The sequence below is a fragment of the Chrysochloris asiatica genome, unplaced genomic scaffold (assembly GCF_000296735.1).
Source record: "Chrysochloris asiatica unplaced genomic scaffold, ChrAsi1.0 scaffold00432, whole genome shotgun sequence".
NCBI lineage: Eukaryota > Metazoa > Chordata > Mammalia > Afrosoricida > Chrysochloridae > Chrysochloris > Chrysochloris asiatica.
In genome coordinates, this window is record NW_006408950.1 from 1,262,737 (window position 1) to 1,281,552 (window position 18,816).

The 18,816-nt window shown below is 39.2% G+C and overlaps 1 protein-coding gene across 1 annotated transcript in view; it reads right to left on the bottom strand.

The window, feature by feature from the left end:
* The window catches only part of NEK5 (NIMA-related kinase 5), a 194,645-nt gene that overhangs the window by 38,733 nt on the left and 137,096 nt on the right, over window positions 1–18,816 (bottom strand). Inside the window, exons 16-19 of the mRNA XM_006876943.1 lie at window positions 7,750–7,830; window positions 6,268–6,342; window positions 2,074–2,224; window positions 1,007–1,123 (exon numbers count right to left, since the gene is read on the bottom strand). Of these exons, the coding sequence (XP_006877005.1) occupies window positions 1,007–1,123; window positions 2,074–2,224; window positions 6,268–6,342; window positions 7,750–7,830 (424 nt within the window). The remainder of the gene's footprint in view (window positions 1–1,006; window positions 1,124–2,073; window positions 2,225–6,267; window positions 6,343–7,749; window positions 7,831–18,816) is intronic.

Consider the following 18,816-nt stretch of genomic DNA (forward strand, 5'->3'; position numbering starts at 1 on the left):
CTGCAAAATAGGTTTGAACCAAAAAGTTGGTGGTTTAGCTTACCAGCTGCTCCTCGAAAACCCTATATAGGGTCCCTGTGAATCAGATATATAGGCACTATTAACTTTCTAAGTCTTATGGGATAGCTATTAAATGTATTCCAATTTTACTGATGAAAATACCAACACTCCAAGAAGTTGCAAAGATATCTATCGTGCTAGCAGATATTAATCAAGTCTACTGCCCATCCTTTCTACACATACTCCTGACTACAAGGAAGGTGGTGTTACAGACTGAATTGTGTTCCTCCAAAATATGTAATGAAATCTTGATGTGGCACTGTAGAATAAATACTGGATTGTAAACCACAAGGTTGGTGGTTTAAGCCCACCAGTTGCATCTTAGAAACCCCATCACAAGGTCACTATGAGTCAGAACTGACTTGGATGGCACTTAACAACAATATACCTGTGGAAGTGATCCTGTTTGGAAATAGGGTTAGCTTTGCTATGTTGATGAGACCATGGTTAAGGTAAATAGTCTGATCAGTTCTGAGTTATAAAAAGAACAGAGTAGAGACAAAGACACATAGATGGGACAGATATATACCAGGTAAGGATGGCCCCAAGCCAAGGAAAGAGAGGAACACCCAGGACTATTGACAAGGAAGCAATGGTCATAGCTGATTGGGACCTCTAGCTACAGAACTGTGAACATAAGTTTCTGTTCTTTAAAGCCCCACACTGGCAGCATTTGTGTTACAGTAGCACTAGGTAGTAAGACAGGTGGGATCCTAGATTTTCCCTCCTTACTTTCAGAGTTAGGACAGTCTGGATAATTTGCAGGCAAGTCTCTCTGGAGGCAGAGGCAAACAAAATATTATCTTTGAAAGGTATTTGATTCAAACTCCATAGAGACTGTACTGAAAAGTGAGAACTATCCCATCAGAGTGGGTGCTAGAACGCAGTTTTGCTGGGAGCCTGGGTCTTCCCCGCAAACAATGCATGCTAGTTAGTGTGATCCTACCTTCACCAGCAGGTTCACTGGGACAGGTGGAGGTGATGTCAGCCGCTGCCATCATTCGCAGCAGGGTCTGCGGGGCTCCAGAATTCCACTGTCCCCGACTGTCTGCAGCAGCAGTTTCTGGACTGAGCAGCTCTGGGTGTAAGAAAGTAGCTTGGTTAAGTCAAAAGCAGTTAATGTGGTCATTGTGTAACCCTTTTCAAGACAGGAAGCTTCCCCCTCATTCACACACAGATCTTAACTAGAAGATGGAAATGATAAGCAGTTAATGTGGTCACTGTGTAACCCTTTTCAAGACAGGAAGCTTCCCCCTCATTCACACACAGATCGTAACTAGAAGATGGAAATGATAAGCAGGTTTAAAAGGTTTTCACTGTCATCATTAATGCTTGACTGGTCAGCAACATATCTAAATGCTGAAAAACAGTGGCACAAATAGAAACTTTCCTGAAATAGGTCTGAGGTCTTTTACTTTAGTCCATTTCCACTGGACTACAACCTTGTATTTTGTATTTTGGTTTCACTTGTATTTTGGTTTCCTTTATGACTGTGTTTTCATCACAGGAAGTTAAAAATCAGATAAATAGAAGAAAATCAAAATCATACCCCCGATTTTTTTGAGTAGCAGCCAAACATGTAATACGACAGTGACCAAAACCAGTCACTGTGGGAATGCAAAGAAAGAGACACAACCCTGAGTGTGAAGCGTGAACTGTCGGGATGGTGAGGCTGCTTAACTAAAATGAAGGTCTAACCAGTGGATGAGGAGCAGGTTGGGAAGGAGGCATTACCACGTTGATTGTACAACAAGACGAACTGAGACATTAGTGGAGCTGGTTCACAGACTTCCCAGCAGATACTAAGAAAGATACTAAAGTGTAGAGCTCCAGGTAGAAGCTGGCGCTGAGGGAGAGGGCAGAGTCTCAGAGACTGCCAATGCTGCAGGGGTGAGCAGGAGGCGGGAGCTTGTAGTCACAGAAGCCCAGCAGAGAGGGAGCAGGTGACTGTGGACTGTGGGAACCAGGTGAGGAGAGAGTTCCCATGGTTGCTAGTAAAATGGTCCCTCTCACCTGTAGTTTTCATGGGACACATACCTGCTTTTGGGCAACAGAGTTGTTCAAATGCTTTGTCTATGTAATCTTCATGCTGTTTCATAATTTTTTCTTCCTTAAACTTCATGCCATCCTCAAAGGTCAGGGTTTTATTTAGTATGTCCATTGTCTAAAGCAATTCCATGGAGTTTTCATGAGATATAAACCATATTTTGAAAAAAATGTGTGTGTGTGTGTTCTCTGTTATACCGTTCAGTAAGACATATGTTAAGCACTGAATATATGCTTATTAAACATATAAATATCAGTAGAATTTTAAAACTAGAAATATATTGGAATAACACTGAAACAGAATTGTTTTCATTTCGGCTCCTTGTCAGTCAGTGGAACATCTGGCAACACTATTTCGTCCAGAGTTACTGCCTTTGGTACTACTCTACTTCAGCTTCCTTCTGCCGAACTCTCAAGGTTACCTCATCCACACCTTGCTTTGAGTCTGTGACATTTCTAATCAGGCCCTTAAACTGTTCCTAATACTCCACAGTCAATACTAAAGGAATCACTTCTATTTCAGAAACACCAAAGATGGTATAGCAAAAAAAGAACACCTTGGAGAATTCAACTTTCTCGACCCTTTCTTTGATGCTAGCAGGCCATCTTCTGAGCCTTATGTCACACAAGCACTGTGGTGGTGCTTTTTCTTGGGTTCCTACCGAGAAACAGACCCAGTTATGCCCTCCACAGCTTTGGGGCACCTAGAGCCTAATGGCAAAATAGAGCTGGGCTCTAACTATGATTCATCAGGTCTTATGTAGCACAATGCTTATAAAAAAGGAGAGAAATGAAAACATAAACATAATAAAGTTCATAAAAGACGTGAAAGAAATTGAATATCAAGTGTGATATGCTCATAAATATACCATATACAAGGCCCTGGTGTGGCGCTGTAGGATAATCACTGGACTGCTAACTATAAGATAGGCAGTTTAAAGCTTCCAGCCACTCTAGGAAACCCTATACAGCACTGCTATGAGCCAGAACTGACTCGATGGCACACAATATACCATGTACCAAACCAAATCCACTGTTGTGGAATGATTCTGACTCATAGCATCTCTTATAGGGTTTCTGAGACAGCAAGTCTTTATGTGAACAGAAAGCCTCATATTCATGCCATGGATCAACTGGTGGCTTTGAATGGCTGATCTTGAGGGTAACAGTTCAGTGTGTAGCCCACAGTTTCGCCATGGCTCCTTACCATATACAAGGGGGCTTCAAAACTTTATGGGAAAATGGAATCAAAAGATAATAAAATTCTTTCATGAACTCTTTCATATAGTAATTATACACCAACTATGTACACACACACATATATGAGGGTAAGTAAAAGAGTATTGCTACTAGGATTTCAGAGTCCTGATGGGGCATGCTAGGATAAGCACTGAATTGCAAACCGTAAAGTTGCAAACCCACCAGCTGCTTCTCGGAAACCCTATACAGGGTCGACTTGACGACACTTAACAACAACAAACACTACCAACTGTTCTGAAAGGAGCGCATTACAAGGTCCTGAATAGAGTGGGAGGAAACGTGGAACAAAATTCAAAATTATAAAAAAGACCGAGCTTATTGGTCAGAAAGAGACTGGAGGAGTCTGAAACTATGGAGGTCTGGAACAGCTCACCCTATTGGCTCAATGTTAAGCCAAGTGTTAGACAGGCATACAGAAGTGTGAGCAGGGGCACCAAGACTAGTAAGGTATGTTCACCATGAAATGGTCAACCATTCCAGATAAAAAGGGCAGAATTTATCTAAGGACAAACTTCAGAAGCGTTAGCAAGGAGGATGGAAATAGAAATAAAAACAAGAAGCAAGTGAGATAACTGATGGGAGGGAGAGAATTTCAACTACTGAATTGAAATGAAGCGTACGCTTTATTGAATGTAAAACTGATGATCTGTTCTGTAAACCCTCATACTGTAAGTTCACAGGAATGCTGCCCACTTCAAACACTAGTGTTTCAATGGATCAAGTGTCTTAATGAAGGTTGGGAAGACCTCAAACATGAGCCAAGAACACTGTCAACATCCACAAATGAAGGAACTTTGGAAGAAGTCCAGACACTGATGGAAGAAGGCCATAGTGACCACTGATGTAATCACTACTGAAATTGGGATTTCATCTGGCTCGACATTTCCAATTTTAAGTGAACACGTTGGTCTCAGCAAGCTTTCAGCTTGATGAGTGCTCAAAGCATTGCACAAAGATCAACTAGGTCAAAGAACTGATCTTTCTGCCAGTGTTTTAAACAAGATTGAAATGAATGAGGACAATTTTATGAAATGAATGGGATTGTAAATGGAGATGAATCTTGGGCTTACAAATTGGATCCAATCAAAACAGTGGCTTCTGAGGGGATATGACAGGTCAGTTAAATTTAAGACAGAGAGTTCAGCTGCTCTGGTAATGATTTTCCCGAAGGACTCAGGAGAGTCATTGAGGCTTACTATGAAGAAATTTTAAGAAAACTGAAAGCTGCAGTGAAAAGAAGAAGGCCAGGAAAGGTACATCAAAGAATTTTGTTCTATCCCAATCCACTTACCCATTGTTCTAGGCTAGAAAGGGCTGTCCTATGAGAATTTCACTAGGAAATCTTACCGCATTCATCCTTCAATCCTACATCCCTAATCTTGTCCCTTCAGACTTCTTTTTGTTCTCCAGGCTCAAAGAATATTAAAAAGGAACATGATCTTAGTCCCTGAAGGATACCCAAACTTCTGTTCTAATGTGGTATAAATCCAAACATACAGAATTCTTTGGTGAAGAGTTAAAGAAATGGAAATACCATCTTCAGAAAAGTATACACCTAGATAGAGGGTATGTTGAGAAATATATATATATATATATACTGTATGCACATATACACATGCATACATATACACAGAGAGATATAAATATTTATATATACTTTTTCTTGTTAGCTGCCATCAAGTTAATTCTGACTCATGGTGATCCCATATGTGCAGAGTAAAACTGTTCCTGAGAGTTTCCAAGGTTGTGGCCTGTCAGAAGCAGATCGCCAGGCCTGTCTTCCAAGGCACCCCTGAGTGGGTTCAAATTGCCAACTGTCTAGTAGTAGTAGTGGAGCATTTAACCATTTACACCACCCATGGACTCCCCATATAAAAGGCAAATTTAGAGAAGGTGAAATGAAAATACAAATCAGCTCATTTTGATATTTGTTAGTAGCTCTAGGAAAAAGTGGGATAAATATGATGCTTAAATCAGATAATAAAATCAGGTTTGGATTTACTGTATTTGTGCACTGTATTCATGCAATGGAATTAGGAAGGAGAGCCCCAATGCATAACAGAAATTTATCCAGATACTTTTACAAGTTATCAAAAACTAATTTATTTATAAAACAAATGTACATGGTTTCAAGGTCCTGCTGTATTTTTTTTTTAAGTATATTAAGTGTTGAACATGTATCATGTCAAGATACGTACACATTTTGGTATGATATAAAAGCTAATACGATAAAATATTAATATTATAAGGAACCATTCCTTTATTTTAAAAAATTAATTAAAATGGAATAATCAAAAGAAATAACCTAAAAAAAGAGTGGGGAGGGTAAAACAGTATTTTGGAGAACTATTTTGATAACCAGAAATCTTTCTAGGAATATTTAGAGAAATTCTCCATACAGCCTGTGAAACAATTTCATGAAACATACTATTAAGATATACTCATTTTTTTTTAATGTCCATTAACGGAATGCATATGAAATTTGAACAGTGAATAAGGAAGACTGAAGAATAATTGATGCATTTGAGTTATGGTTTTGAAGAAGAATATTAAAAGTGCCATGACTGCCAGAAGAATAAACAAATCTGTCTTGGAAGAAGTACAGCCAAATGCTCCTAAAAGCCAGGATGGTGGGATTCATCTCTCATACTTTAGACATATTATCAGATGGGACTATTCCCTGAAGAAGGACATCGTGCTTGGTAAAGTGGAAGGTCAGTGAAAAAGAGGAAGACACCCAACATGACTGATTGGCACAGTGGCAGCAGCAATGGGTTCAAGCATCACAACAATTGTGAGTATGGTTCAGGACCAGGCAGTGTTCTGTTCTGTTGTGCTCGGGGTCAGTATGAGTTGGAATTGACTGGACAATACAACAACAACAGCAACGGAACTATGTACTTCATGGCATACCTCTTGTAAGAAGTTTTCTTTAGACACACTTTTGTCTAAATTAATTTCAAACTTTACCCCTCTCTAGAAGAAAGCAAGAAAAATAATATTAGTTAACAATCCAGTAAACTAACAATCCAACAATTAAAAATAGAATTCCCTAGGTCAATTTTCTTTGACATTACACCCACTGCCATCAAGTCTGAGTCTGACCCATACCAACCCTGTACAATAGAATAGAACTGCTTTATAGGGTCTCCAAGGCTGTAACTCTTTCTTTCTTTTAACTTTTTGTTGTGAATTCAGTGAAGGTTTACAGAGAGAATCACCAGTTTTACATTTAATAAATCATATGCTTTGTTTCATCTCAATGATTTCAATCCCTTCCATGCAAAACATGATCCCACTTCTTGCCTGTGGTTCCTATTTTCATTCTACCCTCTTTCCCATTTCTTCCCAACTTTGTCTTTAGGTAAATGTTGTCCTTTTGATCTTGAATGATTGACCATTCCATGGTGAGCATACCTTACTAGTGCTGTTTGTTGTCTCCCCTGTATACCTATCTACTGCTTGGCTGAAAATTGGGCCAAGAGGGCAAGTTCTATTCCAGACCTGAAGGGTGGTCAAGGCCCATACTTTCAGGTTCCTCCAGTCATTTTCTGACCAATAAGCCCAACCATTTTTACACATTTTCTCCCACTCTATCTGGGACCTTTTAACATGATCCCTTTCAGAGCAGTTGGTAGTGGTAGCTGGGCACCATCTAGTCTTCTGATCTCAGAGTCACAGTGATTGATGTTTAACTGCTCCATTGGTTCATTGTACTAGTTGATTCCAAGCATCTTCAATTATTATCACTTTTCTTTCTTCTGTACATGGAGAGACCAGTATTGGCCTTAGATAGCCACTCATAAGCTTTTAAGATTCCAGACACTACTCATCAAAGTAGGATGTTGAACACTGTCTTTGCAGACTATGTTATGCCAACTGACCATGGCATCCCCTAAAACTATGGCTATGATCCCCCATGCCCAGCAACTCATTGCCTTAAGATGTTTGATAATATCTAGTAAGTTTTCCTGCTGTTTGCTCCACCATAGTCATTGGTGTGTTTTCAGGAAACGTAAAATACCCATGTACAAATATGCTCTTCCAAATTCTTATATATTTGTGGGTATGTTCCCACTCTTCCTCCAATACTCGTTCCCAAGGCTGTAAATCTTTGTGGAAGACTGTCTCATCTTTCTCCTGTGGAACAGTTGGTGAGTTCAAACTGCTGACCTTGTGGTTAGCAGCCAAGTGCTTTAACCACTGCATCACCAGGTTTCCTCTTTGACACTACAGATACTGAAAACCATTAGTATAATGTTACAAGATAAGGCAATTCCATGAAATAGTAGGTTACCCAGATAAAAAGATGACCCAGATAAAATGGTATAAACCCCTAACCAGTGTTTTAATATGGAAGCAAAACATCAAAACGTTTATTACCTTAGCTTTGTATTTTTGTTCTGGAATTTTACTTTCCTTTATGTCCTGAAGTCCAATATGTTTCAAGTTTCTATCAATATGCTGAGAGATTAGAGAAAATTAAAATTCTATCAATCAGTGTTGACATTTTTCACAAACTGAATTTACAACACTGTAGGTTTGCATAGTTTGATTTTTGAATTGAATATGATGATTCATTTGGGAGCAAAAACATACCTCTGTAAAAAGAAGGTTAATAATAATTCACTAAAGTGATGAAAATTGATGACAGTTGGAATCAAGTAGTTCAGTTGGTTAATAGAACACATGAACATCAGTCTCCATGACCTAGAGACCAGAAGAACTAGACAGTGTCCAGCTATTTACAACCAACTGTTCTGAAAGGAATCACATTAGAGAGTGCTGGATAGAGTAGAATGAAATGTAGAACAAAATTCAGAATTACAAAAAATATCAAACTTACTTCAGAAAAAGACTGGAGGAACCTGGAATTATGTCCCTTGGTCACCCTTCAGGTCTGGAACTGAACTCACCCTTCTGACCCAATTTTCAGTCAAGTGGTAAATAGGTATATAGGGGGGACAACAACACTAGTAAGGTATGCGCACCATGGAATGATCAACCATTCAAGATCAAAAGAAGAGCACTTACCTAAGGACAAAATTCAGAATGGCTGGGAAAGAAGGTGGAATGGAAAAAGAATCACAAGGAGGAAGTGGGATAACAAACAAAAAAACTTCACAACTAAACCAGCAAATAATGTCATGACAGAGAAAAGATTGAAGTTCTCAAAGATTTCATTTTGCTTGGCTCTAAAATTAGCACTAATGCCAGCAGCAGCCAAGAAACAAAATGATGCATTGCATTAGGCAAATCTGCTGCCCGAGACCTCTTTAAAGTGTTCAAAACCGAAACTATCAGGACTAAGGTGTACCTGACCCAAGTCATTATATTTTCAATTGCCTTATATGCATGTGAAAGTTGGACAAGGAATAAGGAAAAGAGCAGAAGAATTGATGCATTTGAGTTACGGTGTTGGAGAAGAATATTGAAAGCACTGTGGACTGCCAGAAGAATAAATAAATCTAAGTATGCTCTTTAGAAGCCAGGATGTTGACACTTCATCTCTCATACTTCAGAAATATTATCGGAGAGTCCAGTTCCTAGAGAAGGACATCATGGTTGGTAAAGTGGTGGGTCAGCAAAAAAGAGGAAGACCCCCATGAGATGGAGTGGAATAGTGGCAGCACGAATGGGCTCAAGCCTCACAATCACTGTGAGGATGGTACAGGACCAGGCAGTGTTTAGTTCTGTTATGTATAGTATTCTACGAGTTGGAACCAATTCTATGTCACCTAACAGAAATCCACAGTTTAAGTGAGGGTAAAAAGAGAGTAATGAGTTTATATAATGGTGGTAGCATAATTTGAAAAAGGATATCAAGAATGGTTGTACAACTTGAAGGATGTATTCAATGTCACTGAATTGTGCATGTAGAAATTGTTGCGTTGGCATGTGTTTTATATATTTTTTCACCCCTTTTCTTATTAAATACATTTTTAAAAGCCTTAAAAAAAAAAAAAAAAGCTTTTTAAAAATAATAGTGCTCTTGAAAGAAAAATCCAAAACAAAAATGGCAATCAGATTGGCTACTACAAGAATAAGCAAGTTGTTTGCCAGGGAGCCAAAGTCCCTTCAGGACAAACCCCCCTCCAAGACTGAAACTCAAAGGGAACACATGAGCAGGCATGTAAGATTGCTAGTGACCACGTTGGTCAGCTGGTGAGTGGAAGAGGGGGAAAGGCAACAATGATGCTGAATTTGACCACATTTCATAGACTCCCGTTGACCTGGAGATGAGAGAGAGAAGAGGAAGGACTGGTTGTTCTGAAGTGTGGTGGGACCTGGGGACTCCTGAACCCATGGACAAGGACATAGCCACAGAGGGTTAGAGCTGATAGTGAAGTATCCAGCTGATATTAAGTGAGGAGAGACACACAAGGATACCCAAAGTTGTAGGTAGTGCTCATTCAACCTAGCCTCGATGGCATGATGATCAGAACTCGACTAGAGGAAGATAATAAAAACAATTTTTGATAAAGGAAACAAGTGTAAATTACTACAATTTGATGAACTAATGGATGTAGTAGCTCAAAATACCAACTGAGATGGAAGGAGTTTTCACATCAAGTATTAATCCTATCCCCTCTGTATATAGAGTTGATAGGGACGGGCAACTTAGACATTGGTTACCTAAAATGGGGGTGCTATAAAGGCATAAAGTGACTGGTTTACAAGTTTTCAAGAGGGAGTTTAGTTTCAGAGTGTACGGGAGAAGGTATAATCCCCACTGAATAGTTTTTATCTTGTCTAGATGGGTCTCGTGAAAGGAGATGGGGATAGGATTCTTATGATTCAATAGTGAATAAATGTTATCATGACTAATTGCAACTGTTAACAAATGTAAAGGTAAAAGTTTTGTAACAAAAAGGGGGGAGCAGTTAATCTTGCAGTCCAGGAACAGAGGACCTTAGGACCACCAAGGAAGAAAAGCACAAGCGGAAGTGAGAAGAGCATGAGCGGAATGTGGGACCCTATCCAGAGAAGCAGCCACACCAGAGATGGAGGCAGAGATGAAGACATGGAGAGAGAGAGAGCAGTTGAGGACTCTAGACTCATGGAAAGAGAAAGGCTGTGTGCTGGAGGCCCGGAGGCAGGCTTGCAGAATGTGTCCTTTGGTTGTTTAAATGATTATATATCCCTGAGTGTTTTTGTGTACATCCCTCCCTCCAAAAAAACCCAGAAAGAATAGAAGTAAATACTGTTGAATGATGATGTGCAGAGGGAATAATAATTATTGCAATAAAATGATGAATGTAAAATCGATGTCCTCCCATGTAAACTGTCACTCAATTCACAATAAAAACTTAATAATAACTCACTAAAACCTTGGCCACGGTGTCCATTAATTTGAAATACCAATGCATTTTTCACAAATAGACAAAGATCACTCACATGAGACCAAGTGAAGGCTGTTTATTTAGGGCTCGCTTTAGTCAGGGAGTCATTTCAATCAGGCAAGGAGTGGGAAAGATTTATAGAGGAAAAGAGGAAGTCTTCAGAAATGCACCGAGGAGGCTGTTGGCATAGGGAAACTAACAGAGCAAGGCATCCTATATGATTGCTTAGAAGGCCATATTTGGCTTTCTTCAGTTGGTCTTAAGTTGGAAGCAGTGACAAAAATTAAGGAAGTATTCAGTTATTAATCAAATTCTGGCCATTGTAGGCACATTCATACAAGAATTATTGTTTGGCTTCCTGAACTGGTTTGACTTTGAGTTGGATGGTGCAGATTGTGTGTCAGAGTTCTGTATTTATATATGGTCCGACCATTGTCCATTTGTTCATCCAGTCTCTCAGTTTTAGCACTGGCATTTCAGTGGCTAAAATTCTATAATTGGTGCTGTTGTTGTTAAGTGCTGTAGAGTCAGTTCCAATGCATAGTAACCCTATAGGATTTTCAAGGAATGACTGGTGGGGTTGAACCACCAACCTTGTGTTTGGTTGTTTAGTGCTTATCCTACAGAACCATACTAGGACTCCAGATTCTATAGTGTTACATGCTGTCGAGTCGGTTCCAATCTATAGCATCTTTGTATAGGGTTTCCAAGAAGTGGCTGGTGAGCTTGAACCACCTACTTTGTAGTTCATACTGACTTTGCAGTCCAGTGCATTAACCCACAGCACCACACAATACTTTTCACTCCAGTCCAAGCCAAGTCAAACACAATCCAATTTAAGCATATCATTCTGACTAGAGAACCTACTGTTAAGATATGTTTGATCTTCATTGGGAAAACAGAGAAATGCACAGCTTTATAAAGAAGATGGTGGTGGTGGTGGTTGTGTGCCATGGAGTTGGCTCCAACTCACAGCAACATGTATAGGATTTCCAAGGCTGTAAATCTTTATGGGAGCAGAAAGCCTCATTTTCTCCATGGAGTGAGAAACTACTGATCTTGCAGTTAGCAGACCAGCTCATAATCCACTATGCTACCAGGGTTCCTTTTGCAAAGGAGAGAGCTCTGAAAATTAAAAAAGGCAATTTTACAGCGGAAGAGAAGGAAGTAGTAAAAGTGGAAGATACCAATTTGAAAGTGACAACTGACAGATAAACTGTAAATTCTGGGGTTTCTTGAGGTTCAGTCCTGAGCCTTCTTCTCCTCTCTTCCTTAAATATAAGGGATTCACATCAATGCCAGTGGACTTCAGTGTCATCTTTATGCAACACTCTTACATATGGATCTTCAGGTCTGACGTTTCCTCTCCTCTGAGCTTCAGACTTACATATCCAGTTGCCTACTTACCATCAACTTCCTTTTAATATTCATTCTACAAATCTAGATTGAGTACCTACTGTGTACCAGACACTGTCCTAAGCGCTGTGCTAGTGCAGTGAACACACTGGAAAAGACCCCCATTCCTTCAGAGCTTACAGTTACTGAAGTGATAGATGAATCACAAAATAATGACATAACTTCAACACCTGTTAAGTGCTGTTGTTAGATGCCATTGAATCGGTTTTGACACAGAGCAACCCTACGCACAACAGAACAAAACACTTCCTGGTCCTGAACCATCCTCATAATTGTTATCCTTGCACCCACTGTTGGTGCCACCATGTCAATCCATCTCATTGGGGGTCTTCCTCTTATTCGATGATCCTCCACTTTACCAAGCATGACGTTGTTCTCCAAGGACTAATCCCTTGAGATAACTCATCCAAAGTACAAATTAAGAAGTCTCACTATCCTGGCTTCCAAGGAACATTCTGACTGTACTTTTCTAAGACAGATTTGTTTGTTCTTCAATATTGAAGAATATGGTGCTTTCACTATTCTTCACCAACACCATAATTCAAATGCATCATTTTTTCTAAAGTCTTCCTTAATTATTGTCCAACTTTCACAAGCATATGAGGTGATTGAAAATATGAAGGAACACCATCTAGAGGGTTATTAAGGGTCAGAACTGACTCAACAGCATTTAACAGCAACAACAATAAAGGCATGAAGTGACTGGCTTACAAGTTTTGAAAAGGTGGTTTAGTTTTAGAGTGTGCAAGGGAAGGTAGAATCCTTAACAAATAGTTTTCATTTTGTCTAGATATGTGTGTAAGGAGATGAGGAAAAGATTCTTATGATTCAATAATGAGTAACTGTTATCATGACTAATTGCAATGGTCATAACTGTAAAGGTAGAAGTTTTGTAACAAAAAGGGGGAAGTAGTTAATCTTACATTCCAGGAACAGAGGACCCTAGGACCATCAAGGGAGAAGAGCATGAGTGGAATGTGGGACCCTATCCAGAGAAGCAGCAACACCAGAGATGGAGGCAGAGATGAGGGCATGGAAAGACAGAGCAGCTGAGGACGCTAGACTCATGGAAAGCATAAGACTGTGTGCTGGCAGCCAGGAGGTAGGCTTGCAGAATGTACCCTTTGGTTATTTAAATGATTATATATTCCTGAGTGTTTTTGTGTATACCCCCCATCCCCCCCAAAAAAACACAAAAAAACAAGAGGGTAAGGAAGCAAATACTGTTGAATGATGATGCACGAAGGGGACTGTAATCACTGAAATGAAACAATGAGTGTAATATCGATGTTCTCCCATGTAAACTATCACTCAATTCACAATAAAAACTTTTTTAAAAAAGTGTTGTTATTGTTAAATGCTATTGAGTCAGTTCCAACTCACAGTGACCCAGTATAGGATTTCCAAGGAGCAGCTGATGGGTTTGGACTGCCAAGCCTGTGGTTTGCAGTCTAGTGTTGATCCTATAGCACCAAAGGGTTCTGGTTCATATATGCATGGGTTTATTCCAAACAAAACATGTCTAAACATGTCTGTGACTGCAGAAAAGCTCTCTCAGTAACACACTTGTCTTCGTTTCATTCAGTTGCCAAAACAAGTCCAATCAACTATAATAAATATCTATGCTCCCAACAAAAGAGCCTCAAAAGATATAAATCAAATGCTAATAGAATTGAGGAAAGAAGTAAATAACTCTACAATAACAGCAGGAGATTTTAATACACCACTTTCAAAAAGGACACAGCAACCAGAAATAAACTCAGCCAAGTCACAGAGGAACTAAACAACACAACCATCCTACTTGACCTCATAGATTTATACAGAGCACTCAATGTAACAACAGTATGGTACACATTTTTTCCAGTGTATATGGTCATTCTTCAGAATAGACCACATGCATGGCCACAAAGAAAGTATCAATAAATTTAAAAACATCAAAATACTACAGATCGTATTTCCAGATCACAATGCTATAAAATTAGAAATCAACAATAGGAAACAAAATCAAACATATGCAAACTGAATAACACCCAGCTTAAAAGCTACTGGGTAATATAACAAATACAAAACAAAATGAAAAAATTTCTTGAAACAAATGCAAATGAAAACTCAACATAACAAAACCTCTGGGACACAGCAAAAGCAGTGCTTAGAGGGCAATTTATAGCCAAACATATACATCCAAAAAGATGAAAGAACGAAAATCAGTACATTGCTACACCATCTTCAACAATTAGAAAAGACCAGCAAAGTAAGTCTTCAATCACCAGAAGAAAAGAAATAATAAAGATTATAGAGTAGAAATAAATGAATTAGTAAACAGAAAAACAATAGAAAGAATCAATAAGACAAGAAGCTGTTTCTTTGAAAGGATTAATAAAATTGACAAACCATTGGCAAATCTAACAAAAGAAATGAGGATAGAAGATGCAAATACCACACAGCATAAGAAATGTTATGGGTAAAGTCACAACAGAATCAATGGAAATAAATAGGATAATAACAGAATACTATGAAGACTTTTACTCCAATAAATTTGAAATATAAAATAAATGGATACATTTTTAGAAAAACATGACCTACCTAAATTAACAATGATGAAGTAGAAAACTTGACCAGACTTATAACAAAACAAGAAATTGATTGGGTCATTAAAAAACTCACAACAAAAAAAGGCCAGGCCCGGATGGCTTTACTAGTGAATTTTACCAAACATTCAGAGAAGAGTTGATACCAATTTTACTTAAAGTATTCCAGAATATAGAAAAGGATGGAAAACTCCCTAATACATATTATGAAGTGAGCATAACCCTCATACCCAAACCAGGTAAGGATATCACTAAAAAAGGAAATTATAGACCAATATCCCTCATGAACATAGATGCAAAAATTTTCAACAAAATCCTAGCCAATAGAATTCATCAACATATCAAAAAAATAATATCTCATGATCAAGTGGTATTTGTATAAGGGATGCAAGGATGGTTCAATATTAGAAAAACAATTAATATAATCCACCATATAAATAAAAAAGGAAAATAACTATATTATCATATTGATTGATGCAGAAAAGGCATTTGACAAAATCAAACACCCATTCTTGATAAAAACACTAAAAAAATGTAGGTATTGAAGGGAAATTCCTCAAGATAATTAAAAGCATATATATAAAACCAACAGCCAACATTACTCTCAATAGAGAGAAACTGAAAGCAATCCCTATGAGAACAGGAACCAGACAAGGATGACCTTTGTCACCATACCTATTCAATACTGTGTTGGAACTCTTAGGCAAGAAAGGAGAATTAAAGGCATCTGAATTGGAAAAGAAGTATAACTCTCTATTTTCAGATGATAGGATCTTATACATAGAAAATCCCAAAGACTCAGCAAAAAATTTATTGGAACTCATTGGAAGATTCAGCACAGTGGCAGGGTACAAGATCAATATACAAAAATCAGTTGCATTTCTCTATATTAATAAAGACAACTCTGAGGAGGAAATTAGGAAAACAATACCATTTACAGTAGCCACCCAAAGGATGAAATATTTAGGAATAAATCTAACTAGAGAAGCAAAAGAAATATGGAAAACTACAAAATACTACTACAAGAAACCAAAAGTGATTTATAAAAATGTTCTAAATACCTTATTACCTAGCAATTCCTCTACTAGGTATACATATTCACAAGAAATACAAGCCAGGACACAAGCACATATATGCACACTGATGTTTCATTACAGTACTATTCAATAGCAAAAAGATGGAGACAGCCTAAGTGCCCATCAATGGAAGAATGGATAAACAAACTTTGGTATATACACTCAATGGAATATTATGCAACCTTGAAGAAAAATGATAAATCTACAAAACACCTCATAACATGGATGAATCTGGAAGACATTGTGCTGAGTGAAACTATTCAATCACAAAAGGACAAGTATTGTATGAAAACATTTTGTAAAGGTTTAAGGAAAAGTTTTCCTACTAAACAAAACATTCATTGATGGTGTGATAGTTAAGGCTCTGTGTCAACTTGATTGAGCCAAGATTCCCAGTTGTTTGGCAGTTAACAGTTAATAGTTAACTCTATGGTGATTGGCTATGAGCAGGCATAGTTAACACTATGATGATTGGCTATGTGCAGCCAATCACTTGAAAGAATGTTTCCTTGGGGTTCTGGTCAGCTCCCAATATAATAGACACACAGGAAAGACTCACTTGCTTTCCTGCTGGATTTGGATATCAGATCTGGGTTGCCCTCCAACCGCTGATTCTTTGAATCTGAGCCAGTGGCCTGCTTTATTGTGTTTGCCTGGTGGGCCTGCCCACCGAGTGTACTTGGAAAACCAGATGCCCACCGCAGAGTCCAGGCCTTGGTTGCCTGCCACCCTGCTGCCGCCCCTACTCCAGTGCTGTGCTCCTGCTCTGTGCCCAGACTTGGGATTCTTACCTTCCAGGCCCACCCACCAATATTGGTTTGCCTGGCCCAAACTTGGGATTCCTGTTGTTGTTGCCTGCTGATCTTGGCTCAGCTGGCCCATACTTGAAACTCTCCTATTTCTATAGTCATGAGCCATTTACTTGATACAAACTTCTCATTATATATGGTTGTTGTCAGGCGCCATCGAGTCAGTACCGACCCATAGCGACCTTATGTATAGCAGAATGAAACACTGCCTGATCCTTATATATTGTGGTGGTGATTAAATGCTGTCAAGTCAGTTCCAACTCATAGTGACCCTGTTTAGGCTTTCCAAGGCTTTAAATCTTTGTGGGAGTAGAAAGCCTCATCTTTTTCCCATGGCAGATTTGAACCATGGGCCTGTGGTTCACAGTCCAGTGCTTATTGTTTGGAGCCACTCAGCTCTCCTTCTCTTTACATATATATAGTTGCACTGGTTTTGCCTCACTGGAGAACCCAGCCTAAGACAGATGGTTACCAGGGATGTAAAAGAGGGTAGAGAATTCACTTGATAGAGGGTAGACACATGTTAGCTCTGGTAATGGGGAGGGCAATGTACAAGAAGAGAGAGGGCAATACATAAGAAGAGGGAGGGTGGCAGATTAATAATGAAGATGGGAAGACTCTGGGAGGTATGCATGGGATAGAGGTAAATACTAATATATACCCAACCTTGGAACAAGTAGACACATGTGAGTAGATACATGGATTAAGACCTAGGTTGAATGGGTAAGGAAGGGGAAAAAAAGCTTTATGTGTTTGACTGCCTTGTGGATTTTGGTTTTCCCTGCCGACTATTATAAAATAGACATTCATGTGTGATAGAAATGAAAACCAGAATTATGATTATAGAAAGTTTGTAAGTCCACCTTTAGCCTATTGGATTTGCTAAAAAGGGACTTAGAATTTGCCCAGAGAAATAGGGTTCTTGTTAGTCTTTGTAGAGTATGGGACCTTAGGTGGAATCTTGAACTCCACCCAGAACATTCTGAGTTGGAACATTTGTGCAGACCAACCCAGAACTGTTAGGAGAACAGATGATTCTTATCAAAAGAAATCCCTGCAGAAAAAGCATACTGTTTGGCATTTTGAGTTTCAACCAAACTGTTTATTTTGGACGCATCAAGGTAAGAAAAATCAAGTCATCAGGGAAAACCTCCTTCTACTGAAGTTCTAACTGAAAGTTAAAGGGAATCCATTAACAGGAGAGTCCTGGTGTGGTGTTGTAGGGTAAACACTCTACCACAAGGTTGGTTTGAAGTACAAGGTCTGTGGTCCAAACCCACCAGTCACTCCTTGGAAACCCTATACACAGTCGCTATGAGTAGGAATTGACTTGATGGCACTTAACAACAACAAAAACAGTAGTCTAATATGCTCACTGGTGACCACTTGGGATAACTTGTGAATGGAAGTGCAGGAAATGCATCAATGAAGACAGGCTGAGTTTGGACATGATCCATTGGTAGCTGTTGACTTTAAAATGAGATCGAGAAGAGAAAGGGCTGGCTGGTCTAAAGTTTAGGGAATTGTGTGAACAGCTGAGCCCATGGGCACTGACCTAGCCCCTGAGTACTGAGAGTGAAGGGACCAGCTGGTCTGAAGTGCAGGGAGGTGTGTATGAACTACCAAGCTTGCAGCTGGTACACATTTGACCTAGCTTGGATGGCTAGGGGTGAGCTGACCAGAACTCTACCAGATGAAGATAAAGATGTTTGATACTTTCAGCATGTGTAAATTGCTACAATTTGACGAACTGGACTTTTGCTTATGGATGCAGTTGCTCTAAATTCCAACTGGAATAGAAGATTCTTCATATGGAGGAACATGCTTGTCTCCTCAATGTACTGGGTTGACAGAGATGGGCAATGTAGACAATGGCTATCAAAAATTGTTGTTAGTGTCACCACGTCAGTTCTGACCCATAGCAACCCTGTATAGGGTTCCCAAGGAGCAGCTGGTGTGCTTGAACCGCCGATTTTTCAGTTCAAACCAACTTTGCAGTCCAGCGCATTAACCCACAGTGCCTCACCAGGACTCCAAATAAAAAAGGTCCCAACTCATGTTGTTGTTGTTAGGTGCCATCGAGTCGGTACTGATCCATAGTGACCTTATGCATAGCAGAATGAAACACTGCCCGATCCTGGGCCAACCACACTATTGTTGCCATGCTTGAGTCCATCGATGCTGCCAATCCATCTCGTTGGGGGTCTTCCTCTTTTCC